We start from the raw sequence: 27,675 nt of genomic DNA, 5'->3' as shown, positions 1-27,675 counted from the left end.
TTGTTTTTTTCCCCTTCCCCCTTTTTGGTGGGTCAGCCAGTTCACCAAAGCTGGGCAGCTTCCTCCCTGTCATGAAAGAGGGTCAGCTGACGCATGTTGTCTCATATAGATAGACCCCTAACACGGGTTTGACCTGCGTTATTGTGACCGTCTGAATGGGGAAATAGAGGTGAGCTATGACGTCTATTTATAACAAATCTGTTATGAATTCTCTAATTGTAGCACAGCAATACCGGGAGGAAATCAATCTACATTGAAAAAGAAAGGGCATCAGTATCAGCAATGATCCATACAAAGTACTAGGGCTGCAACTAACATTTATTTTCATTATCGTTTAATCTGTCTATTTGATTAGTCATTTGGTCTATAAAATGTAATAAAATAGGGAAAAATGTTGATCACTGTTTCTCAAAACCCAAGATGCAACCTTAAATGTCTAGTTTTGTCACAAACAACAGTCCACAACCCAAAGATATTCAGTTTACTATCATAGAAGAAATAAGAAAAAAATATTTGGATTAATAGAGCTTCAAAGTAACAGCTGCATCAAAGACTTTACTGTACATAGTGTGTAGTCACCTGAATTTTCCAAAAAAACATGATTTATTGACAGTTGGTCATTTCTGAAAAGATGTGCCTACAGGAAATATCTTGTTAGTGGCTCAAAATAAGAGAAGGAAATGGAGGGGATTTCTTCGGTGTGTATCTTTTTTAATTTGATGAATTTACAGAACACTGTTACACCTCTTCTACTGGAAAAAAGGTTTTTTGTTTGCTGAAGTAGATACAGTAGGTCTTGCCAGGGAAAATCCCCATGTGTACAGGAACTGAAGCTTTTAATTTGCTAGGAGCAGTTCCAGCAGTTTGTTTGGAATAAATACACAACCTGGCTGTGAGTATGGATACTGATTAAACAGATAAAGAGCACCACCTGCAAAGAAAATCCTCCTGACTTCATCAACAGAACACCTAAGGGAAAAACAACACTGATTGCAGTGGTGTGACACAGAGGTCAAGAAGATGCTGACATCTGATCTCTGCTAATCCAATCAGGTGATAAGTTTCAGTGACCTATTCTTTAGACTTGACAAAGCAGCTTATGGAGAGAGCTAATGATGACTAAATGTAAAAACAACAGGCATGAAAATAGCTTTTATTTCAGTGGTCTTGGTAGAAATGAGATGGATGGTAAAGACAACATATTGTAAGATATGTACTTGGAGGGACATTTTACAGTTGAAAAATAAACAGTGGTGGACAAACTATGTAATGGCGACACTGTTTCTAAATTACCTCAAACATATCTTAGGCTTTCTGTTCTGCATTTTTTGTTACTTGTCAGAAGACAAATATGTCAATAGCAATATATCTATGTCAAGCTGATATATCAGCCTGGCCAATTTATTGGTTGGCTGCATCTGTACTATACTGTATGGATATATGTAATGTACTACTCACTGTTGCTGATTACATTCAGGGAATAGATGTGTCTTAAGATAAACTGGCTCATGGTTGGCAAAGTGTTGATAAGCCAAAATGAGGAGAAAAAAATGCATTTCTAAAATGATTTCTAAAAGCATTCCCTCCTCTCTCAGCACCTCTAATAAAACCCTTTTCAGACATGAAATACGTAACATTGCTGGATTCATCAAGCTGTTAAAGTGATGGCTTTTCATCATTCAGACAAGATATATTTATTTAAACTCTCTTCTGCTCCATGATAGATCTCAACAGTTTAAAATTGGCTCTTTCACAGTGTTTCCTAGTTTATTAAACCAATTTTGTGCATAAGAGATGATGATTGAGATATTAAATTTATTACAGTGATGTTAGAAGGCAAACAAGACACACATGTCTCTCTCTGCACGTTTTACCTTGTGCTGCTGTGGCCTTTATGTTAATCTGATGGCATTCAGTTCAGACTTGTGCTGTGTTGAAAGTGATACAGATATATTAGTAAAAAGTGACTAGGGTGCTTATTCAGACACCACATTGACATGTTAAATTGCCATCACATTAACGTAAAGGGGTGCATGTCAGAATGGTGCTTAACTATTCCTCTTTGAATATGGGATGACACACACACACACACACACACACACACACACACACACACACACACACACACACACACAAACAGAAAGACACTGGTCTGACTTAGCCTACTTTCGGGGACACATTTCAAACCCAAGACCAGTTAATTGGGGATGGCTTGTCCAATTGAGAACAAAAGCTGTGTCCCCAGTTGGGAAAAGCTGATTTTTGGGTCAGTGGCAAATAGTGGTTATAGTTAGGGGTTAGGGCTAGGGTAAGTCTCCAGGACATTAATGTAAGTCTATGTAATGTCCCCAAATGTGACCTAAGTAAACATGTGTGTTGTGCCCAGTGTGAAAAGTCATTAACACCTGGGCTTTGGACTATTGCAGGTCTGACTACTATGAACATTAGATGGCTGAAGTGTCAGAAGTCACACATCCCCTCTGTCCCAACAGGCCTGCAATGGCAGGGTGACACTGGAGGAGGGGTTGGGGGGGCATTGTGTGCAAGTAGACATGCAGGGGATGGTGTGTGGTGTGTGTGTATGAGAGAGACACACACACACACAGACAATGTGGGATTGTGAGTGGCAGGGAGGACAATAAAGCACTGAGCTAAGTGCTCCATGCAGCTATGGGCCTCCCTCACCAGGTCAAAGGTGATCTATCATCTGCTCACCCATAGAGAGAAAACTGCTCGTTCTCCTCACTGACTCCTTTCAATTCAAATTGCTGTAAAAAGGACGGATATTTATACTGCCAAAACATCAGTCAGACTACAACAGAACAGTTGCAGTTGTCCATCAGCTGTCTGTTGCTCTGTGGAAGTCCTGAAGAAGAAACTTCACAGAAGAACAATAAACTCCAGTGTTGGCTTACTGTAAATAGTGCAGATCAGACTGTTGGTATTATTTTGAGTATGGGTGACTGTCAATATAGTGCATGTTTTGTGAACACTCTCGCTTGGAGCTACAGTTTGATTGGAGCCATAAGAGGCTCACATAGTGATGCGGTTGTCAGTCAGTAGAACAGAAATTGTTTCATACCATCAAAAAGCAACAGTAGTGAAGTCTCGAGGCGTCTCTTTGAAAGAAAAAAAAGAGAGAGCTTTATGTGTTTAACCTCTGATTTAATCTGGCGGACTGTGAATATATGTCTGCTGCTCTCCACATAAATGCTTTACATCTTTTTACTCCGGCCCTTGTCTAATGCATCAAAGAGAGGGCCTCCAGAGAACAGAGGTATCTTTCTTTTATCTTTTATCACCCTCTCTTCCTTCTGCCTGTGATGCTGGAAATAGATATGGGACTGGGGATGGTAACTTAGGCATTAATTATTGAATTTCAAAGAGTAAACAAGTCATCTCTCTTGTTCTCTCTCTTGCTCTACTAGCTCTTATTCTACAGTATGTAGACTAATTAACTGTGGAGGAAAGCAGCGATATATATGTTGTTGTCATCATGCAAACAACATGAAACACCAGCTAAGCATACCAAAGTCCCAAGTGAGTCACTGGCATTCAAAACAAGCTTTTATACTTTACTCAGTCGTCAGATAGAGTAAAAGTGGACAAGGTGAGGGTTCAGTTCATGATTTCTTTTACTGTTTAGACAACTAGTGATTTTAAACCTTCAGAGCCACGCCTTCAGGGATTTATGCTTATGTGCGTATTTAAGCACAAACACACAGACAATGTACACTATACATAGAATGGCTTTTAAGTAAATGACTGGTGCAACTCTGCATGCATCAGTGACACCAGCCAATGCTTTGCATAAAGGTTAGTTTTAGGAAACACTTCATCACATCACATTCACAAATATGTCAATCTGTTTGTTAACACACACACCCCAGTCTCAGGCTACAGCGAAGACAACTGGCCGACTCATCAACTGTCATTCACCTCAGGGCTACAGTATCAGTCTACAGAGGCCGTGTGAATACTGCTGGTGTTTGTTCTCAGCTGTGAATCTGAGTGAGTCGTCAGATAGACATGTGGCCACAGCAAAAGGCTGCTGGAAATGACAGGAGGGAGACATCAAAGGCGGTGTTTTCCCTACAACTTTTCATATTTGTGGATGGTGTTGGTTTTGGTGCTGAGGGTGCTTAATGTTTATATTTAAAGGCCAACGTAGTGTTAATTTTGTCAGCTATTTTTTTTATTTAGTCTTAGTCCTATGTCAAATGTCCTTGTTAGTTTTTATCATATTTAGTCAACCTCATCAAGTTTCACTTGAGTAAAAGTCTGGGCATTTTAGTCTTTTTTAGCCATATCCTGACTACTTAGTTGATCATGATTAGCAAATGTTAGCATGTTAGCATGCTAAACTAAGATGGTGAACATTATACACCAGCATATTAGCCTTGTCACTGTGAGCAACTGTACCAAGGTACACCCTCACAGAGCTGCTAGCATGGCTTTAGATTCTTAGTCTTGTTAGCAAACGTTACTTCAACAGGAGTAAATTGTGCATTTGTTAGAGACTATTTTCAAAACCAGGTTAATAAACATTTGGTGCGCTACAGTAGCAAGTATTTCCAGCAGCAGGGTGATGTATGTGGGATCAACTTGAAACAAAACACTTTGGCTCATCGATGCATTGATCAACAATGCAGATCTATGACACAGAGGGATAAGCTATATCAAGCTTTATCTATTCAGGAACACTTTTCAGAGGATTTACTGACAATAGGAAACACATAGAATATGGCCAGAAACATGGTACAGTTTAATGGGCACTCCACCCATTCACATATGAAGATCAGTTTAATAGCCTGTAAAAAAAAATGTAATGCCTTTTGTGGCTCTGGAGAGAGCTTTTTAAAGTTTAGAAAAAAAGAATCTAATGAGGTTATCATCAGGGTTATCTCCGATTACATTTGAGACTTCAAACTTATCAGAAAGCCTGTATGTCACAGACAGATAAAGACAGATTCTATGGCTGCAAAGGTCTCTTATGCACGTATATATCTTACTGGTGTGACAAGACTGAATTCAGCTTTCTGAGCTTGCGCTGCTAACGGCAGTATGCATCATTGCTCAGATATTTCTTTTCATCTGACTCTGGATCACTGTTACTCTCTCTGCTGACCTCTCTCCCTCTCTAGTCAGACTGAGGCAGCTTCCAACGTTATATAACAATTAATTAGATGGGTATGCACTTGTCGTCATGGGCTGCCATTTGAAGATACTGTACCTTCTCTGCTAGTAGAAGGATGTTAACATCAATTTACGTCATAACTGTCTCTAACTGAATTCATTCAGCTCTCCTGCATTGTAATAGTACTATTTCTAGATAATCAACCCTTCATTTGACTTACATTATTAATTAACTGAAAACATATATACCTAAACTGAAAAAAAAAAAAAAAAAAAAAAAAGCAATCAGTAAGTGAAGCCATGGCTGCATTATGTCCATGGAAACCATAGACCCGGCCCAGTTAGACTTTTGTTACATGCACTCTCATGTCATAGCTCAGTTAACACAGATGAGGCACTGCCAATATAATGATCCAACTGTGCAGGCAGGTTTTGTCCTATTATTGATTCCTGATTATTGCAGCTCAGGGTGATATTGGGTTTCCAGATTAAAGTGCGAGTTCAGTAGCTGGTTATGAGATTGCTTGTTAGCTAATGGTGTTAAGACACTGGAACAGGGAAGGTCATCAGTCTTTTTGACTGGTTAAACATCATGTGAAATGCTACTATCAACGTTAGTGTGGCTGTGGTTCGCTCCTTGTACCTGTATTCTAAATATCCCATTCCCTCACCTGCTGTTGAACTTCTCAGGGTGCTTTTCCCGCATCAGATGAAAGCGATGGGCGATGGAGGCATCCTGTAGGAGAGAAGAGAAGAGACAACATTACCTACAGGACAATTTATTATTTTTGCATCTGCATAGCTGCAGTGGTCTGTGTGACATACATTTTGTCATCTGCCCATGTCTGAAAGAGTCCTGGTTGGTGCATACAGTCCAATTTTGAAGTATATCTGCCCCTTTACTATTGTAGTTTTGACCAGTATACCTACAGGTTAGCATATCATTGTACTCACCACCATCACTGTCAAGATCATAGACTTCAGTGCTCTACTAGACATACAACTTTACAACAAAGTCCAGTGAAGCCAAAGGAAGCCTCAGATGGCTTTTAAAAAGGCCCAATCTTAGCCCAGCTATAAAAAGCATATATTTGGAGGCATGACAAATATAAACATTAGATGTTAGTTTCCTAATATTCCATTGTGACTGTCATTTGCTTTGAAGAACTATTTCTCTGTTCAAACTGCTGGCCGACTTTGACGTCTTATATACATACTAGAGATGAAACAATTAGCTGATTGATTGATTAATCAGGAACTATCTTGATAATCGATTAAACATTCTCCAAAGTTATGATTTGCTGCTTTTCTTTGCCATCTATGATAGTAAACTTAATATGTTTGGGTTTTTGTACTCTTGGTAAGACAAAACAAGATATATAAAGATGTCACCATGGGCTCTGGAAAATTCTAATTGTCATTTTTTGCAATTTTAAAACAATGTATAGACAAAAAATTAATTGCTTTATCGAGAAAGTAATTAGGAGATCAATCAATAATGAAACAGATGTTAGTTTCAGCTCTAACATCAACACAGACAGCGGTGCACAGGTAAACAATTTAAAGATAATGGTACATTGACCAAAACTACCACAATGAGACCCAAAATGTGAATTTTCCATTAGATCCAATGTTTCTTTCTAATTGACAACAGTGTCTCCCAGTGAAGTCAAGTTGTCTCTGTAACATCCCCACTCAGACAAACTCCTCATCATGTACTGCAGTAATTTAGACTAAAGCTGGGTGACATCGTAAAATACTAAGTAAAATACAGCTCTAACTTATGACACAACGCAGCACTGAATGAAAGCTCACACATTGATCTGAGCAGGGCTCAGACGGGACCCTACCCCCCTCTCCCCATGTGCTTAACCCCTGACCTCTGGGGCAGAGGTGAATGTAACCCTGATCAGTCACAAGAGCAGCCTCAGTATGACCTTCCTTATGGATATACGTAAACCCCAGCTGGGGATCATGCTGTCACAACAGCATCATCAGTGTTTGACATCTTAAAGCATGGAGAAATGTTACATAATGTTCCTCTACTCAACCTTTTTCATTAATCTCAAGCTATCAAGCTATTTCAAAAACCTGGTAGTCACAAGAGCCTCTAATAGTGCTTTATGTTTAATTAATAAGAAGAATATAGATTTAAAGCTCCTTTCAGACATGCACCTCATTACGTAACTGTGTGGACAATGTCCATAATACTTCCATTGTGGTTCAAGTCTCAATTGAATGCTGTCATATTAACATAAAGACTACAGCAGCACATGAATATCATGAATATTGTACAAAATTTGTGTATACTGTAGCCATACAGTATACAGTAGTGTTCTGGACACTTGAGCTTTGAGTGGATGTGATCAATTGAACAGAGCAGCCTCAATTTGACTGCAGCTTGAGCTTGACCAGAGCTGCTTCTGCTCCACTCAGGCCTGAGGATGTGATTTGTCTCTCACAGATAAACAGCCACTGTACATATAAAAGAAATTCAAGATGCATGGCATCAGAGATTACATCTAATATATGTCATAGGAAGTGGTATGGCTAACATAGATGCTCCTATATGGGATTCATGTGAAGGAGATGGCATACAGCACCAGAGCATGGTGGATGGAAAGTGTCACTCTGCTGGTGGAGTCAGTAATGATGTTAACGCATAAAACGCAGAATTGAGGACTCCTTCCTATACTCTGTCATTGTATAATAACATCATCTGGTTCCGCTTAAAGTGCTTAACAGAGACAAGACACATGATTGCTAACATGGGTGGTTAACATGGTTGATGCATAAAAGCAATAAGGACATAAAGACGTTGTCAAGTCAGTAAGAGATGATTATGAAACAGGCTGTAAAACTGCGCAGAAGGAAGCACGCATCTACTCATGGTTGGCGGGTGTAGTTTAGTAGAAAGAAAATAGTTCCAACATGAAACTGCTCACAACAAGGTCTGTAGATTATCTTGAGTAATGGGGTCATGATTTCTGGAAAGAGACATTGCTATTGAGCTTTTCAAGTACATTTTTTTGATGCTTTGAGCACCACAAGCCAAGTGCCATCCAGTTCTATTGTGTTCGAGAGAAGGCAGACATCTCTACAGCCAATACCTCCAAAACTCGGCAACCGAAACAATCTAGATGGATAAATAGCACTACAGGTAAGAGGAAAAATGTATTTTTGATTTTGCGATGAACTGTCCCTTTAATCAAGTAATGTAATTTGATAGACACTCTCATATAAGTTCAATCTGTCTTTTGAATGTACTGTTAAAATTAAATAAGCTGGTACAATAAGCAGAGGGGGACATGGTCACTATGCATCTGTAATTTTGGAGAAATTGGAAGCTTTATAATTTCATGAGATAAATAAGTGAAGGGCTGATGATCAAGCTGTTCTTTGTACAGTGACTACTCTGAGATATTGGGCTTAGCTTCACAAATCAGTAAAACGGCTTCATTTCACATATATACTTATAAAATTATTAGTGGTAAAGCTGGAGATACAAGTATTCTTCTACAAATGCTCAAACTATTATACACAATACATATCTTGTACATTTTATAATGAAAGTAAGACAAATTTAGAGTGTGAAAGCACCAAGCTTAAAATCTAAATATCAATAAAAATACATTGCATGTATGTTTGAATGTAACATCTGTAAACTCCACACAGTATGATAGTGAAATATTTCCCACCCAGCTCATCATCAAAGTTTCCACTTCCTGTGGGCAGAGGTGAGTATAACCTATGTGCTAATTCATTTCCTGGTGAATCTACAGTGTTCCAGTTAAACCATTTATCTTTAGCATCCTCTTTTGTCACTGGCACTAATAATAGAGGTGTATATTTCCACAGAAGTCTTGCATCTTCCATCTTGGACAGGCAAACTTATCTGTGATGACAGCCTGGCACCCTGCCTGCCTGTGCAGGTGTTTCAGTGCTCTGCAACAAGGAGAACGGAAGGTTGTGACAAGACAGGTGGACAGGTGCTATCATACGCACCCCCACTTGTCACCGTCAGAACCATACACTGGTGCTACCGGCCTGCTGCACTGCACCTCCTCAACCAGACGCTACGCCGATGTGCTGAGATCTCACAGCATCAGCGAATATCAGATCTTAAAATAGAGCTGCATCTGCTGCTTTAACTGGCCGGGAATTTGATACTGAAACCTGGTGTGCGAGGAGACATCACAGGCGATCTCCTCTGCAATGAACCCAAGACACACGAAGCTAACTTTGCCCACAGAGCTCAAACTAAAAAGCTTACTATTCTGATTCTCATGGCAAGGTTATTTATCACAACAACAAGGGTAGATAAAAGAGGAAAACATTGGACAAATCAGTGAGGGGAAGTTGTTAATAATCTGCCTGAGGAGCCTTTGTCCCATGTGGACAGAAGAGGGAGTTATGTTTTTACTGATTCTGATACATTGTGGGCAGAGAGTCCAGCACAGCATGTGGACCACGGCCAGACAATGACACAAAGCGACCGCAAAGCTTTCCAAAACATGACGGGCTGTTTCATGTCACCAAATCTGCTCTCAGTCCCCTGCTGCAGGCAATCGCTGACCAGTCCTACTTTTATTCATTCTGCCCTACTGAAAAATCTGGCATTAACAATATGTGACATTTGCTATCGCCTATAGTTGCCTGTGTGATGAAGGTTGTTTTGATCTTGCCGTTTGAAGTTTTGCACATGGTGTGTGGGGGCAAGAGGAGGTGCTAGATGCTGGATGGATGATGTGAAAAAGGAGGAAGGGAAAAGAGAGAGACAAACAACAAAAAACAACAACAAAAACACTGGCTGGAAAATGTCACCTCAGTGGGACCCACAGCACCCAGCGGATAAATAGGTTGTCAGTTCACCCCTATTGTGTTTCACTGGCCTCTGGTTAGAGGCTTAGTTAGCTTAATGTCAAAAAGAAATGTCATATAGTGAGCGTCAAATCTCTCATCTCCTATGATACTGGGGCAATCAGGTTAGCATGCATGATACAGAGTGAGCTGAGATTACTGATTTAACAAAGAGAAATAGCTCTTAATTATCTAATATTATGAAAAACTTAACATAGATCTTTTAATACTGTTTACATTATGGAAGCCCATTTCTGCTAAAAAAAAAAAAATACATGAAATGTTAGGCAAGATAAAAATAAGTAATGGTAAGTTGAAGTATGAGCAAACTTTTGACTTACTATCTCATAATTTAGCATCTCATTATTTTGACATATCTCATCACTTAGAAATAAGTACATTTTCATAAATAAGCATAGTTTTTACATGGCAGAAATGGGCTTCCATATAATATCAACAGTGCTTTGTTTTAAGTGAAAAGTACGATATTTTTGAAACTCTATAATTTCTTTTTCTTTTGATTAAATTAACAATATTATTACTTCTTTTTTCAGTGTTATGTGTCTGTGTCAAAACAGTAGTACCTATAAACTGTAAATTTTCAAATTGTGTTCGGTGCCTTTATTTAAGTGTCAGAAAGAACCAGGCCTTTATCTGGGACAGGCGTGCATTAAAGACAGGCCTTTATTTCTAATTTAATGCAAACTCAAAATTTCCTACTGTTATCTTGATAAATTCAGTATAATGTCCATTTCCACAGCACTAATTCCATCAGTACAAGAGACACGTCATACTCACTCTTCTGCTGCTCTCGGTTTCTTTTCTTTAACAGAAATACTGTTTCACCAATTGATTGATACATTTTTTTACTTTTTTGTTTTTCCCAACCAATGTTAAGTTGCGAATGCAACTCAAAACTTCCATCTGATTTTTCACATATAAAGTCTTCCAGCCTGCCTGATATTGGTTGGCTTTTAATGTGAAAAATCTATAGGAAGTGTCTGATTTCACTGATGGCACATTAACGTTAATTGAGAATGGAAATGTAGAATTAATAGGTGGATGACGCAGGTAACTCTGTTAAAAATAGGAACTGAGAGCGGCAGAGTGTTGAAAATGACACTGACTGAAGGAATTAATGCTGTGATGATGGACATTATACTAAATTTACCATGTGAGCCATCATCCAGAGAGGATTGAGTCGAAGGCAACTGGACTTCTTGGTTGTAGATACTTCAAGACGTTCTGCCTCTCATCCGAGGGGCTTCTTCACTTCTAACTGACTGGCGGGGAGTCCCAGGTATTTAACCTCTGTGGGGTCTTTATAAAGGTCATTGATACCACTTGGTTCGTTAGTGCTCCTTGCTGTTATAACAACACTCGTTAAGAATTATTGGAGTCACCTGAGGCCAAGTGTAAATGGCAGTTGTTGGAGTTGCCCTGGCTGTTATAACGACAGTCATTAAGAGACGTTGGAGTCACCTGAGGCGACAGTCGTTGGAGTTGTCACACGAGGCCAAATGTGAATGATTAAGTCTCCTGGGATGGGATGAAAGGACAGCACTGTAAGTGATTGTAAGCTCGCATTGCATGAGAGCTGTCCAAGTGGGCTACACGTAATTCCACTCCCCTTTGATGTGTTTTTTAATTTGTTTGTGCTGGCCACACCCCAGTTAGTATTTGAAACTATGCCATTATTTGATTACTGGCTTTTATATGAGAATTTATGATATGATAATAAAACAATAAGAAATTTGGCTTTTGAAATATGTGCTGTATGTCTGTGAGCTCAGTTATGCAACACATAACCGAAGGAGATGAAGGATCCTAGAGTATCTTAAAGGTACCCTGTGGACTTTTTGATGAATAGTAGTGCTATGGAGCAGTGGTTTTAAGAGCAGGTCGCTGTTTTGTTTGTATCTTTTGGAAAGTGTTCAGGCATGTGGGCATCATAATACACATTCCTGCCAATGGTTTTATGCTATTTAACTGATCAAAAGTTGGTGGCCATAATGTGCCAAGAAACATAGAAATCTGCCATCAGTGGCAGCGAAGAAGACTGCCAGCTAGTCAACGATGCAGGTTTTAAAAAACTGCTTTTTCAAATGTTTTATCAGGAAAGAAATGAAGAAAAAAATATGTTCTGGTTGGAAACAGTGACTTTAAATAACTTTGTTTACAAGATAAGCTGTCTAGGTATATGTACTGTATGTGTGTGAATGTATTTGTATGTCCACGTGTTTGACCATTTGTGTCTTTGAGTGCCTTTCCTCCTGTCTTTAAGACCAGCCAGGTGTCACTCAGCACGGCCATTCATTACCATGGTAACCTGGCCTGAACCTGGCAGCCGCTGACTTCCTGTCACTGATACTTCCCCTGACCTTCAGTCTGTGCCAGCGATACTCCCTCTCTCCTTCTCTCCCTCTCTCTCTCTCTCTCTCTCACACACACACACACATACACAAAATTTTATAGGCTCACCTTCTTTTCCTTGTTGCCTTGGCTGTTTTCTGAATAAACAATAACACACTCTTGCTCAGGACAGCATTAAATTTATAGAGCCTTTGTCTCAGTACCCTCTCATAACAGGTTACATGTTGAAAGCAGTGGTGTCAGAGAGTAACTTTAAAGTCTTCTTACTTTAACCTCCTTTAACCTCCTCTCAATTTACGAGATATTCTGGTGGCACAAAGGCAAACACTCACCAACCGTTGCTGAGGGGAGCTGATCTCAGTTCATCTCCCCTCAGCAGAGCCTCTGCTTTGTCTGAGTGCTCAAACAAACACAACTGGCACTGTCTGCAGAGGGGAATCAGCTGGGTGATCATATCCTCAGCCTGAATTTATCGAGTGTCTCACAGGGAGTTCAGACATGCATCTAGGAAGAAGCAGGCTGTTTTCAGCAAATTACTGAATCTGTAGCTTTCTGGTGTATTGAGGTTTGAGCACATATTTTACAGAATCATTTTTTTATTTGGGCTGTTGGTTTCTGATAGAGCTGTGTATTTATTTCCCTTGCCAATTTTATTCAAGTGCTATTGTTTTGTCAGACTTGTTTCTCCCGAAAGATAATCACAATTTAAAGGCAATGAACTTAATCCAGACTCTAAAATGACTGACATCCTGCTGTGTCCTGTCTCTTTGTATCTGCATGTCTGAATAAAGATACAGGCCCAAAATTCACTAGACACACATTTTTGGTGTTACTTTTAGAAAGAAACTACTGTCATAAATGAACTATGACGTTAAAATGGATGAGAAGTCCTTTAAATGCTCAGAAAAATGGAAATTCTATGATAACTGGACAAACAACACATATACATATATATATATCGAGAAATAATAAGCAATCGTCCCATTGCGAATGACCCATTTTGAACGGGAACTGCACTAGTGTCTACAAGTAGAGAAGATCCATTCCATAAAATATAGGAACCCTTTTTTACATTCTTTCATAACTGCTTTCTTTAGACTGAAACTGAAAGTATACTCTGACACTACACACCCTTGGCACCTCTGCTGACTCCTACAATACTAACCTAGTTGTTAGTGCTTCATCTCACCTCATTTATTTAGTGCAAACCAGACTTTATGAATTTATTGTGCCTACCTACTGTGCCTTACAATCGCTACTGTAATTTCTTAAAACTTGTTTTATCTTTATTATTATTATGTTTTTTTCTACTTACTTTATCTATGGACTTCAGTCTATGACCTCTTTTCTTTGGGTGGGGTTTTATTTAGTCTTTTTTTCTTTTATTGTGTTCTTATGACTCTATGCTATGCTGTCATGCTATTTTTTACATATGCTCACTTGTTAAAAAACTGAAAAATGTTAATGAAAAGATGTTTGATAAGACAGGAAGAGGCACAGGATAGTCAGCACTAGTCAGGCTAATGGCAAAGTAAGGGATTGTGGTGCACATTAGGAATTGGCAATGAACACCGGGAATCAGCTTGCAGGATACACATACACACAGTCATGTGCATTCAAGTGCATGTACATACACATTTACATCTGTGTACCCAACTACAGAAACCCACACACAGAGAAATGCTCTGCAGAGGGATCAAGGTCCTCACTGCAACATGAGGTGGCATCTTTAATGGCTGCTGACATGGTGTGATTTCCTTCTCTCAAATTCCTCTCACAAGATTCCTTCCAGGCTGCAGGTCAAGTGAAGACACTTTAAGGAACCGACACCGACATGCATTTGTACACTGATCGTTAAATCTGCTGCCATTATTTGTGAATGAAAGGCTTTTCTTTATTCGATACTCAAATTCTTTTAAAGTATTTTACATGACTTAAATATTTGTTAGTGAATCAACTTGAATATTAACATACATCTAAAACAAGGGAAGAAATATCTGTGACGTAACTAATGGACTTATAAAATGCGACAGTATGGTATTATATGGAGCCACGTGAAGCTGAAACATGAGGCAGAGTCTTCGCACATATTTTCATCACTATCCTCTCTGCTTAGTTCAGTACTGCCAGTCCTCACGTTTAGCTCACTCCTCACTGCCCCTTTAGACATCCACTTGCTCCTGCCAGCAGCACAATGGTTGGACTAAATCCTCAATTTCTATAAAGAAGTTAAAAACAATTTCTCAAGGTATGTTTTTTTTTTTTTTACATTTTCCAAATTTAAACATTTTTGCACTTACAAAGTGAAAACAGACAAACTTATTTTCATCCCTGGGGATCTATAAAATGTTATTTAATCTAAAATTCAGGCACAGTTTGAAACAGAAATCACATAATATACCTTCTTATCTGCAGTTCTGAGTGCCTTGGCTCAGCCAACCGCATGCTCCACACCATGTCATCCACAATTAAGTCGGTGAGATAAAGGACAGATGACTGTGGAAGCTTTCAGATTCAGCCTTGCCAGCCTCCCATCTCCATAGCAACCAAACCTAGAGTAGCAAGGTCTGTGATGGGATGGCAGGAAACGCAAACCCTGTATGGTTAGTAAACCAGATTTGAGGGTTACTAATGGCTACATCATTGGTGTGAGTCAGAGACTGGTTTGCTCAGGTTTTGTATGCACCCAGATACTCAGCCATCTGTCACTATGGCTCCTGGAGGCACAGCGATCTGTCGACTGGTGTAATGGCCATGCCACGTTGGAGTGTTGTCAGAACCTGAGAGTCAATCACAGTTTTACACAGACGGCTTGTACATTGTTATTCTGTATTTTTTTTTTACTGTCAACAAATCTCATGAGAAGATCAAAACCAACAATGTGTTTGTCCGTCTTTCATTACTTTACTCTTTCTTTACTCTGTCTGTGGCACTCAGTCCCAAGCCCATTGATTCCTACTGAAGATGTACATCTTTAAAGATCCCCTCCAGACATGTTTTAAGACACATAAGAATACTCTGCTTTGAATAACAATTTGTGTCTAACATTTTTTTTTCCACAAAAAAAGTTAAATTACCTGATTACATCTACTTCTTCTACTATATCTACTGCAAGTTTCCACATCCCGCTTGCATACTGGTCCTGGATTGTCTCTAAACTAGTTGTGATGTCACGCGTAAACTCAGATTTTCGGTGAGCACAGAGAAACTTTCCCCCTTCAGTGGATGAATATGCACCTACGTACATCATTCTGCACAGTGAAGGTCAAACCTCCAGCTGAAGTCACAATAAGCAAAACACCTTTTTTGAGTGGAGGGGGACTTTAAAAATGGGTCACAAATTTATCATTTAATTTTAAAAAAGACTGTAGTTCTAACAAACTTTACTGAAACATCAGTCAATAATGAATTTGTTGGGGACTCTTTTCAGCACACACTAATACATATTTGGTGCAATTCAAGTATTTACTGTGGCAGGGCAGTGTATGTGGGAACAACACAAAGTAATCTACAGTTCCCATGTTCATCGAAACAAAGGAACAGAGCAACGGTGTAGCTCACTAGTGTATCTTTAATAGTTTTTGGACAACAATGAAGGTCTATGGCACAGAAGAATATGTTATATTAGGCTTTGGCTATATATACAGTACTTGTCAGCAAAAATAAACATACTCATTATGGCCTTTTGATGTTGTAGCTGGTCCAGGTAGCCCCAAGCCACTAACTTACAGTATGTACAGGCAGGTTTATTAAAGCAATAATCTTCTGCTATATTTTACGCATGAAATCTTTAAGTAAATGCAGACCTCACATAAATGAAATGGAGTCAAATGTATAATATTTGTAGTGGGGATGCAAATAATCGCAAGAAAGCACAATCACCTCAAATCAGACTATAGACTCATAAATAAACTTGGTTACTTTCCACTTGTGGAGACTATTGTATGTGAGTATACAGTGATGATGCAGAAACATTTGAATGATGGCAGTAATTCTATCCCAGAGTGAGAAATAAAAGAGATAAAATGTAGTAATAAGCATAATTGTACTAAAAAAAACCTGTCAAATACAATTGTTTCCATCAATCTGACGCACTAGCAGTGACATCCAGGCCACAAAGAAGACAATGCTCCCTCCTTTGCCCCCAGTGTTCGAGAAGAAAGAATCATTGTTTGGAGAAGGTCAAAGTTGATTCAGTTACTGCTGCATCTTTGATTAAAAAACTGTATAGCCAGGGCAAGATACAACCAGAATGGCCTTACAGCAAGCAAAGACATAGGTTAGTGTTAATGCGTATGTGTAATGCATTTACACTGACACACATGCACATATCAGCAGGAGTGCAGTTGTGTAACGTCACAGTGGTGCATCCTCTTCCTGCCAAAACTTGCCCTCTAATTTCTACCTGTGCACATATGTCCTCTTCACACTTATTTCACTGTTGTTTATTTATAGTCATGTGTATTGTATATCTGATGAGGTAGAAGTGTAAGTGTTATTTTTATTCATCAAATTAATAGTGCTGTCATGGAAGGATGTCATGTCAAGGGAAAAAAAACACAGCAGATGGCTCCTACATTAGCGGTTATGGTGATGACTCAGCTTAAAGTTTGGCAATACACCAAGATTACCAGTCTGGTTTCCATTGCTATACTGAAAAGTATAGCTTCTAATTACATGTTAGATATGATGGTGTTTATTTACTGTGCTGGTACACGAGTGAGGGTTCGTTCTTACTGACCAGTACTGAGTGAGAAGAAATTAGGGTGCAAGCTATTTATGGGACGCCTGCTAAGCCTGTAGCTTCAGATTCATTCCAGTGTGTCCAAACCACAAAATAGAAGTGGTGAAGTCCTGTAACTTTGTGAATCCCTCAACAACACATTTCACTGTTGACGTGATCTGCAGCGGGAACACATCCACTGTTTGACTACACTGAAGGTAAATCAGCAGACCAGCATCACAGAGGCTTCATGAAGGCCTTGTTTGTCACCTCCATATAAACGTCCCTGAGCCTTTATGCTAGTACCTCCATCAGGACACAGCAAGATAAAAAGGTTGCTAAGCAACTGGAACCTGGCAGCATGTTTTCTTTCCACTAATTAAAAGAAGAAACCTGGCCAAGAGGGAGCAGAAATTCACCAATGAATCTACTAATTGCTTATGTCCACACAGACCAGATAATCTTTGTCACCATGTTGTTATTGTAACAAATACTTTATGTCTCAATCAGACAATTTGGGGACAGGATGTATATGTCTTCTGTGGCCTACGGATACCTATTGACTGGAATTCATATTTCCAAAAAAACAATATATCTGATACCATATTATGCATTATAGATAATATAATTTATTTATTTATGAAATTAGTTATGGTTTTACATATACAGTGATAATACTGGTTTAAATTTACAATCAAAGTATTACGGGGTTTGCTTAGCTTAATATAATTCAATTTCTGACAAGACAAACTTTCTAAATATGTCTTTACCAACGTTTTTATTAAATTGTGTTTTATATTCTAGGAGAAAAATGTACAGGAAAGACCAGACAAGTTTTCAATCTTTTGAGCTCTTTGAGATCTTCTGTGTCAACTAGCCATGAAACACAGTCATGCTTAGAGTTGGTCATCACTGAATAACATGGAAACTGATGTTTTTGTGTCTTCTACATCTTAGCTTCCAAGCAGTGCATTGTTCCAGATGATTTGTGCAATGTCAAATTAGGGCTTGTTTCACTCTTATTGCCAGTACCAGGAGATCATAAAAATAGATATTAATATAACTACTAATATCTACTGATAACTGTTGGTAAATAACATAAATAATTATATAGTCTTATACACTATATAATACTATATAATAAGTCTTATGCTTTTCAAGTTCTCTAAGGAACAAGTTGTACACAAATATGGATAAATATTCAGTTTGGATTTTTTTTCCTTTCAAATTCCGAATTCATGGAATCAGTCATATATAATGTTATACTCTGTAAATGTCTTCTTACCACTCCAATGGAGAAGTAGTTGTTGACGATGCTGTAGGGGACAGGGTCTCCCTTCTCCTCCTTGTCGTCAGGGACGATGTCTATGTTCCAGCGGTCCAGCACCACCTCTGTGCTGTGCTCGATATCCCGAAGGAACTTCAGCAAGTTGCCGCCCTCGTAACCTGCCAAGGAAAGCCACAGAGAAAGGTGCAAGGGCTAAAAATACAAGCAAATGCATTAAAATGAACACCAGAAAGGATATAACCAAAGGTGATGGGGTGTCCACATACTTTTTACTTTGGGGGCCTGAGGATGTCTTTTTTTTGTGAAGAATCTAGTTCTACAGATTAAGAAAAGTACTTTATTCATCCCTCAGGGGGCAATTTGAGGCAAGTGAGTTAGCACATAGAAGTGCCCCAACATATGATATCTTTAGTTGCACAGTTGAGAAGTGGTATTCTTGGTCATTGAGGTTGGTAGATTTGAAAATTTTTCAGGTTGAAACTTTGTGATCTGGCAGAAGTGGACACTGAGTGCCATTTTCTTTTGTACAGTTCAAATTATGATGATGTAAGTGATCTAATTTCAAAAACCTTTAAATATTCTGGTGTAGAGATGATGAGAAAAAATTGAAATGGCTGTTTTGATGTGTTTAAGTTTGCTGCGTTTGAAAAGAAGCTATATAATTAGTATTTACTTTGATTTCTCCAGTACTATATAATATTCCTGACAGTGATTTATGAATTTTGCTGTTGAGAATGATGTCATGAAGATTTGATTGTAAAAGTTGTTTAAGTTGCTCCTCTATTTTTTTTTTTTAGACTTTTCCTGTTGTTTGGAGATGTATATGCAGCACTCTGGTTATGGCTTATGTGAATTTATAGTGTCTTGTAAGCCCATGCAGGCAGGCTGGGCATAGTTGTATGCATGACACAATAATAAAAAGTTATAAAAGTAATTCATTCATTCATTATATTTATATATCCTACAATTTGTATTGTAGAATAAAATAAAGTCAGGAAATTGGCTCAGGAATGAAGTAATGAAACGGGTTACGTTTTTTAAATCGAGGGCTCAAAATAGAAATTGAATACGTTTAATCAACCCTAGTGAGCATCTGTACTGTACATGTGAGATTTGAATCAATGGTCCTGACTACACCTTTGCTAAATAATTTTTATCTCACCCTAACCATATTAATACTCCTGTATTTCATTGGTGAAATGGTGCATTATATGGGTTCAAATATCAAATACAATGGCACTGATTAGGCTAGCCATTTCATTGAGACCAACCTCCCCATCACCTCTGAACCCAGAACACAGCCCAGGCCTGACAGCACCCCAGGGAGCCCTCTGGTTTTGTTCAGCCGCTGACAGCCTATTTTTGGCAGTAAGGCATCTTGATAGTGATCAGAGATGGAAGTATGTTCCAACAGTGTCATCAGCACATTAATAAATACCGCCATACTCTGACATATTGGTATGCTTAAGATATGACACCAATTTTATTTTTATAATATTTCACATGATTCCCCCTGGGTCCATCACCAGATTTTATCCTGAATGTGTGCTCATTCATACACATATTTAGGCTATGTTGTGCATTATACACGTGTACCACAAAATGCCCTTGAATAGTTTCACAGTCTCAAATCTACAGATGACAATGGCTAATATTGAGGTAATGACTATGTTATATGTAGGTGTGTCCTATGGAGGGTGACGCACTCCTGCTAGATGTGAACAGGAAGAAGTTCAATAAAGTCGGAGCTCAGACTATGGCAATTGGTCTCCCTCGTATTGATAACACAAATGGACCTAATTTAATACTTTGTTTCTTAAATGAATGCAATAGAGTGGCTAAAAGTATCTGCTTCTCTGCCATGAGAGTGAGAGACTTGACACCGGAATAACTTTTTGTCTTTAGCTGTGAGACTTGCAAGTTGACTACCCCCAGCTTTGTTTCGCTCTGGGACCAACCACTGCCAACAAAAAAAACTCTAACAAGAACTGTCTACTCACTCTCGTGGGGAGCTTTCGGTTGGAGCTAGCTGCTGTTGTTGATCGGAGGTAAGCCCCACACAAATCCCACTGCAAGCCAGCCTTAATTTCCAACCACACACTTTGTGTTAGGGAACCAACTGGCCGTAGACACGCAAGAAACCAAACTGCCAGTCATTCTTGTAACAAATGCATGTACAAATGACAATTCACCAAGTGTTCGTTGATATATTTCAGACTGAACCAACCAACTGACCAGCTGCTATTGTCATTCCTATAGCCATGCCGACCAGCCTTGCTTACACTTTTCATCAAGTGAAGTGGCTGCAGAGACTCCAGCTCCTACGTCAGTGTTCATTTCTGGGAAAGAAAATCTATTCAACAAATTTCCCAAAGCCCTCTAAAACTAGCAGCTTATTAACCAAATATTCGTTAGCCTGGGTAAGTGCTCTGCTGGTCTTCCAAGCAGCAACAATCAAACCGTCATAACCAGCCATTCTAATTACTGCCCCAAAGTACTGCAACAAATCAATGACTGGCAAAGGATTTACAGCACAAGTGCTTTGCATATTAACAGTTTTTAATTTGTCCCATAAGCGTTCCCACTTTCCTCAGTTTTCATTTCCTAAAAACACAGACGTACTTGGCTGCCTTTTGTATTCCAGTATTCAACTGAGAGCCTTCCTGAAACTACAGTCATTCTTTGAGCACTGAAATTAACCTTAACACTGATTAAACTGCTGTCAACTTGATCAACTATCCATTTTAAGTCTGTTCTGTCTCTACTGAACCAATCACCCTTAAAATATCTGTTAGTCCAACCATCAGCCAGCTTGTCAGTGGAGATAAATTGCCCAAAGCTGAACTGTACCAGTCAGATTTCTTTATCTTTTTCCTCTAACACTAGATGATAAGAAGAAATCTGTAAATGAGTGTTCTGCCCTTGGTCAGGACTCATTATCCAGAGTTTCCCATCCTGTGTAATTTTTCAGTTTAAACCCCTTAACATCCAGTTTTCCTTTTTTAATTTCCCCTTAAGTATCTTTAAGGTTTTAAAATTCTTTTTCAACTCTGTCTGACATTACATATTTTGTAAGACTTTTCCCAGCTCCTTATTTAAACTATATGATGTTTGCACTGTATGAAAAACAAGACTCTGTGTTGTTTCATGGCTGCATCATTCCATCAAATGGATATATTCTAGATGTCACTTTATACAGTTTCCCAAACTCCCTTCTGATATTGTTGGTATCTTTGGAGATTTGGGAATCTCAACTAGAATTAAAAATGAGTTTGGAAGCTTTGAATAAAGTTTGTAACAAGTGGGCTACCATGACCCGTTGTCAGTGGGATTTAAGAGGAGTACTGGAATGTGGAGGATTTAAGTTACTGTCTACTGTTTCTCTACTAGATGGTTTGTCATTTAAGACAGAAGGTAATCAGATTGTGCAGCACACAAGTATAGAAAAGACACAAATTACTTTATTAAGCAACTGAAGGGAGAGTGTGTTGTGGGTCACTGAACATAGTTGTGTGAAGATAATGAAAATTAACTGGGCTGTGCTGGTCTGGTTAACTTTAATTTCACAATCTATGCAGGGACAGACGTTCTGTGAAAGATTACACAGACAAAGATGATTGAGCGAGAGTCTCACCTCCTCCCCAGCGTAAGCAGCGTGCCAGGTCGTTCCCTGTTCCCAGAGGGAGGATAGCAACTGGAGGGTGCCTGGCAAAGTTGGCCTTATCTACAAAGGCAAAGACAGACAGATCAATCTCTTTATATCTCTTATATCTTTGGTCACAGTTTTTTTTTTAAGGCAGCTGATGAATTAAAGGAAAATTCTGAAATACTAGGACCTTACTTTAAAAGCGGCATCCATTGTTTCTATTGGTTATGACAACATTGTACTTATCAAGTTAATTGCTAAACTCTGTGGTGACATCACTACAATGACATGCAATGGGACAGTAACACAAGCAGTCAGACAATCAGACAGGTCGTAAACTAGCCAACAGTTTAAATCACTTAAAAAACAAATGTTGATAAAAACCCCTAATTGCACAGGAAAACTGTGTGCATGATTACGGCAAGTATCACAGGTCAAAGAAGTTTGTCTGTAAATCGATGTTTACAACAGACAGTTTGGGTAGAAAGATCACTGTCTACCTTCGTTTTTCTGGGAAAAAACAGTTTGGCCAGTCTGGGGGTTTATTTACAACCTGTCTGACCTCCTGACTACTTGAATTTGTTGCTCCGACAGGCTCTTTTCAGTTCCCAGATCTCAGCAATTAAATTAAGTGCAGTAGTATTACAATCAACAGAAACAATAGCCAGATTATGAAAACACAAGATCCAAGTTGTAATAAACTTGATTTAACCTTGAAAAACAGGTGTTTGAGATGGTTCATACTGCAGTCAGCATTCTATTATGACTAATTTTGTGATACTCAAGTCATTACTCCAGAGGATAGAATCTGTGTACCTATACAGTCTAGGATCCAGCCCACAGTGCCATCTCCTCCACAGGCAAGCACCCGGAAATCAGGGACATCGTGGAAAAAGTTGAGCCTAGGAGGACAGAAGATCAAGAAATGCAGAACCGAGCACTTAATAAATGTATTGTTTGGCCTTTTTCTGCACAAATCTCCTCAATGTCAATGTGTATTAAGAATGCTATTTGTAGGTGATAAATCCTTTGATTGGATTTTGTAACAGTTGAGACAGGGATTTTCTAAGCTCTGAATGATTTAATGAACTGAACAGAAAGGCTGATGAGGAGAGAGACACAGAGAGAGAAAGAGAGAGAGAGTTTAATCAAAGTGTGTGCTCTCTCCAGCTGTGTTCACTCCACTCCTTTCCCTAGAAACCATAGTCACAGAGTGGTCACAGAGTGCGTGCCCTTCAAAGGAACCTTTAATGTGTGTTGGGACAAAGGTGTCGAAAGTGGCTTTCATCTCTCTCCGTCATGAGACAGCTGCATACAGGGCAGCAACCCCTTTCACACCAATCACCTGGTCCTGCACAGTGACAGCCAATAAACCATAGCCGATTTGTTCTGAACAATAACAAGCTCACTCAACACTATTGTCATCAAATCCTGTTAAAAGACTAAAACTAATAATTAATTGATCACACTAACAAGAATTTCCTGTATTGCCAAAGCCTGATATATCTTAGTACTTTATGTTATATTCATAGTCCAAAAACACATCATTGAGCCACTGCTGCTGTTTCACTTAGTGACATGTTCCCTCACTACAATGAACACAGGCACTGTAGTTTATATTGAGTCAATCCCACATACACCGTCCTGCTGCTGTAAGTTTTAAATAGAGGAGCAAATGTCTATTGATAAGCAACTGAAAAGTCCCCAATAAATGTACACTTTACTCCCAATGGGCATGGAGCTGAGTCCCACAGGCAAGTTAGGGAAATCAAGAAGTATTGAGAAACAGATGAACTGATTCATGGTTTTGATCTTTTCAAAGAATTTGTTGAAAATAATAAAAATGTTGTTACTAGACTTATTCCTTACTTGCGTCTTCCTTAAGTCTTAAATAGCCTTCTCAGTTTTTGCTCTGATCTTGTTTTCTGGCCTTAATGGTCTCTACACAAATGAAAGTAGGTGGTGGTGGATTATTTCTGGATCAGGTCAGATGATGCAGAAGTCACGGAGCAGACAGCCCTCTCCAATGGCCATGCAGGGGAAATACACCAATATGCAACCACATTGAGGATATTTCCACAACGTGGAGCTGTGTATCCCTTCTATGTCAGCATAAAATTTTAATTAAGCCGCCTAATCCTGACTGTTTGTGGCTATGCTTTATGTATGACAGCTTAGGAGAAACATATGCATCAACAAAGAGCCAAATGGAGGTTTACATTAATGGAAGGTCTGAAACAATGTTTGTAATGGCTGAAAGTGCAGTGAGCTAATTGCATTCCCTAAACAAATTACTCAGAGTAAGCTGCCTCTCACCTCAAAGCCTGCTGATCCTGTTGCTAGGGAGCCATGGTAACAGTTGGTGTCAGCTGAGATTGGGTTAACCCTCTATGTGACAAGAGACCTTCATTCAGTCCTGTGTGTTTATTTGTATGCATGTGTTTATATTCACTTGTGCATACTGTAGAGCCCCTGTCCCCCTCTTAGCAGCACCAGCACAACTCACCTCCTGCTCAGCAATAACAATATTACATCACCTCATTTTAGATATGAAGAGGCCCCTGCGCTCAGACATGTGTTAATGGAATAATAGACAATAAGCACTTAAAAAGATGAAGTGGAGCACGACACAGAAGCTTTTTTTTTTATTAATAATTACATAATTACCCCAAGTCCCAATCACAACAAAATGTTCTCAACCTCAGATACCGTACTGAGGAGGGTACTGAAAATGTTTTATTATGAATGCAATAAAAAAGGCATCATTAAAAAGAAAGGCTAAAGATGAGCTAAAGTGATACATATTACAATATTTTGACCTATGATCTTAATAGTAATAATGTTACAAAAAATAAAATTCCATCAGGTTTAGCCTCAGATCATGATACTGTGATCTTTTCTAATCTAGTCTTGTGTTTGACACCACATGTATCTACAGCATTCTCCCCTAAGACCTGAGTGCGTCATTGGGTCGCTTTTCCTACAATTGGTTCTCGAGGGCAGCAGATCTGCTTGTCGTGACTAGCGAGAGAGAGAGATAGAGAGAGAGAGAGAGAGAGAGAGAGAGAGAGAGAGAGAGAGAAACAGACAAGGGAGGACAGAGACTCACACAAATGGAAGTGAAAGGATGCTGAGTGGAGTGCTTCACCTTCAAGGTAAAGCATTTACGCCTCTTGTGCTGTGTAGGGCATTTTTTCCCATGAATGGACAGAAGGCATAACAGTATTCATTTCAAAGTACAAGCAGTGCTCAGCTCTGACGTATGAGCAAGTGTGTGTGTGTGTGTGTGTGTGTGCGTGTGTGTGTGTGTGTGTGTGTGTGTGTCAAGAGGTCAAATGCACAACATGGCAATAATGCAGTGTTCCCATTCCCCTTCACTGACCTCCACAGCAGGTTAGTTTGACATGAAGGGAGGAGGTGGTCTGACAGCACAAGTCAGACTGAGAAGTGAGTAAGTAAGTACTTTATATTCATGATGTTGAAACTCCTGATGCAGCGTAAAGTCACTGTATAATAAATTACTAGCACACATGTATTTACTGTTTTTAAAATAAATGGTAGCTTTAAATATGTCATTCTTTTATCCAATAAAAGACAGTCAGAAGTTTCCATAATCTTAGATGCAACAAAGGTCCCTGGTTGGGTTCATGGTCAGCACCTTATTTTTGAGGGCACTATATAATGCATAAATTTCACATTTAGAATTCAAACACAAAAAATTGAGGAGGCTAAATATAGGGTACTATACAGTAAATAGGGAGTGATTTAAGAAGACACAGCCAGCAATATTCCACAGGAAAATCCTGTGACAATCAGCAGCAGCAGCTCTCAGAGGTACATGTGAACATACAAGCATGCCAAAAGCACAGCTACATGTAGGGGCTCTGAATGGGATGATATATTAACATCACTTAACAAGTAATAAATCCTGCCCAAATGGGGTTTAAAAGTGAAATATTAATATTTGTTTGATCATATTTTTTTATATTTAACATTACGAAGCTCCCTTTATGTTCTGAAATGTCCCCATCATGTTCTGGTTGAAAACAAAAGTATGTCATCCTCATATTTACCTGACAACTCTGACTGCTGAGACCTACACTATAAACAATGTGGGGACCTACTATGCTCATGTCATATCCAGCTCTATATTTTTTACTCTGGGACTCCACTAGAGCAGCTTTGTGTGATCCATAGTTCAAAAAACTCCTTATTTATCTTACACTGACCCTTTATGCAGCACCTCAGTTCAGCCTCTGTCTCTAACAGGCAGTCTTAGCTCCTGTCTCTTTAAGGCCCCCCTCCTGATGAGCCCACTCTGTTCTGATTGGCCAGCTTTCCAGAGGCCTGCTGAGGGGCAGCTATATCAGAGTCGTGTTAAGTTACCGCCGATGCAAACTCCACATTTCCTGCTTTACCGCCTCATATCAAAATCTTTTGAATGACCAAATAACAGGAGACTTTTATTGTGAAGAATTTACAGGAAATTAACATGTTCCTCACTGAATTAGCAGAGCTTCGTAAACAGCGCAAAAATCAGTCGACACAACACAATATGTAGATATTTGGTTACTCTTTGTTAAGCAGATCAGTTAGAAATAATGCAGGGAGGAATAGCACAAGCGGAAACAGCAACAGTGATAATAATGTTTGATGAAGAGCTGATGACCAGCACACCTCCAACAGGTAAACAACTTATTTTGCTTTGCCCTGCTGTGTAATGGAAAAACACTCACAGCATGCCAGCTCAACTCGAGTCATGGCTCAGTGTGACTATCCCCAAAACAATGGAAAAAAGCCATAATGTTAACGGAGCAGAGCAGTGAACTCGCGTACTGTACGTGGAGCAGATGTCTGTATAAAGAAATCCATCACAAGCCGACGTTGGCTCGGGCTGAAAGTAGAAAAAACATTGGAAACCAAGCATTCAGAGCAGTCTGAAGCTGGTGCCTTTTGCTGACAAGGATTACTTCTACATAAGTTTACCTCATTATTTGATACTTTGGCCATGTTTAATATCCCCTTTAAAAGAAAAAGCCAACAAAGAGATGACTGAAGCAGACTTACCCAACCATGGGTCCACCTTGGTCCAAACTGTACACCTGCCTGGGGTTTAGTAGGTACCTGAACTTCCTCAGTACCCTGAAAGAAGGAGGAGACAGAAAAAAGAATGACTCAAATAATCAGATACACAGTGAGAGTATATGGAGCACTCTGACCAGCAATTGCTGAACCTGAATATTCTAGGTTATGATGGAGTGTTCATCTATATGTTAGCAGAACTGAAAATGTAAGTATCTTAACCTCTTAATCTCTGCCCTATGTGTCCATCTCTCTAAACTTTGCAGCCAAACAGTACCTGAACTGAACTACATTACTTATATAGTTAATAATAATACTAATATATTATTAAATTCTAAAAATATCCCAAAGTTTCCAAAGATACCAAGTAAGTATTTATCTTTAAATAAGTAAGGTAGATTTTCAAGGATGCATGTATAAAATTATATTTCAATAATGGTACAGCCATAAAAAATTTGGCATTTTGGGTTTGGATATCTCACTTAGTGTAAGCATCATATATCTTTACTGAATACATGTGAAGTGGCCTCTGTGCATCCCACATACACCATTTTAAATAATCTGTTC

General features: G+C 39.0%; 1 protein-coding gene across 2 annotated transcripts in view; it reads right to left on the bottom strand.

The window, feature by feature from the left end:
* LOC121907318 (diacylglycerol kinase beta) overlaps positions 1–27,675 on the bottom strand; it is a 121,916-nt gene that overhangs the window by 37,013 nt on the left and 57,228 nt on the right. For both annotated transcript variants that reach the window (XM_042426801.1, XM_042426802.1), the window contains 5 exons: positions 27,094–27,168; positions 22,843–22,928; positions 22,015–22,104; positions 18,378–18,538; positions 5,808–5,872 (listed from right to left, as the gene is read on the bottom strand). In XM_042426801.1, the coding sequence (XP_042282735.1) occupies positions 5,808–5,872; positions 18,378–18,538; positions 22,015–22,104; positions 22,843–22,928; positions 27,094–27,168 (477 nt within the window). The remainder of the gene's footprint in view (positions 1–5,807; positions 5,873–18,377; positions 18,539–22,014; positions 22,105–22,842; positions 22,929–27,093; positions 27,169–27,675) is intronic.

Source organism: Thunnus maccoyii, chromosome 11 (genome assembly GCF_910596095.1).
Source record: "Thunnus maccoyii chromosome 11, fThuMac1.1, whole genome shotgun sequence".
In the NCBI taxonomy this organism is placed as follows: Eukaryota; Metazoa; Chordata; class Actinopteri; order Scombriformes; family Scombridae; genus Thunnus; species Thunnus maccoyii.
The sequence above is the reverse complement of the archived record's forward strand: the minus strand, read 5'-3'. Positions and strand labels throughout refer to the sequence as shown.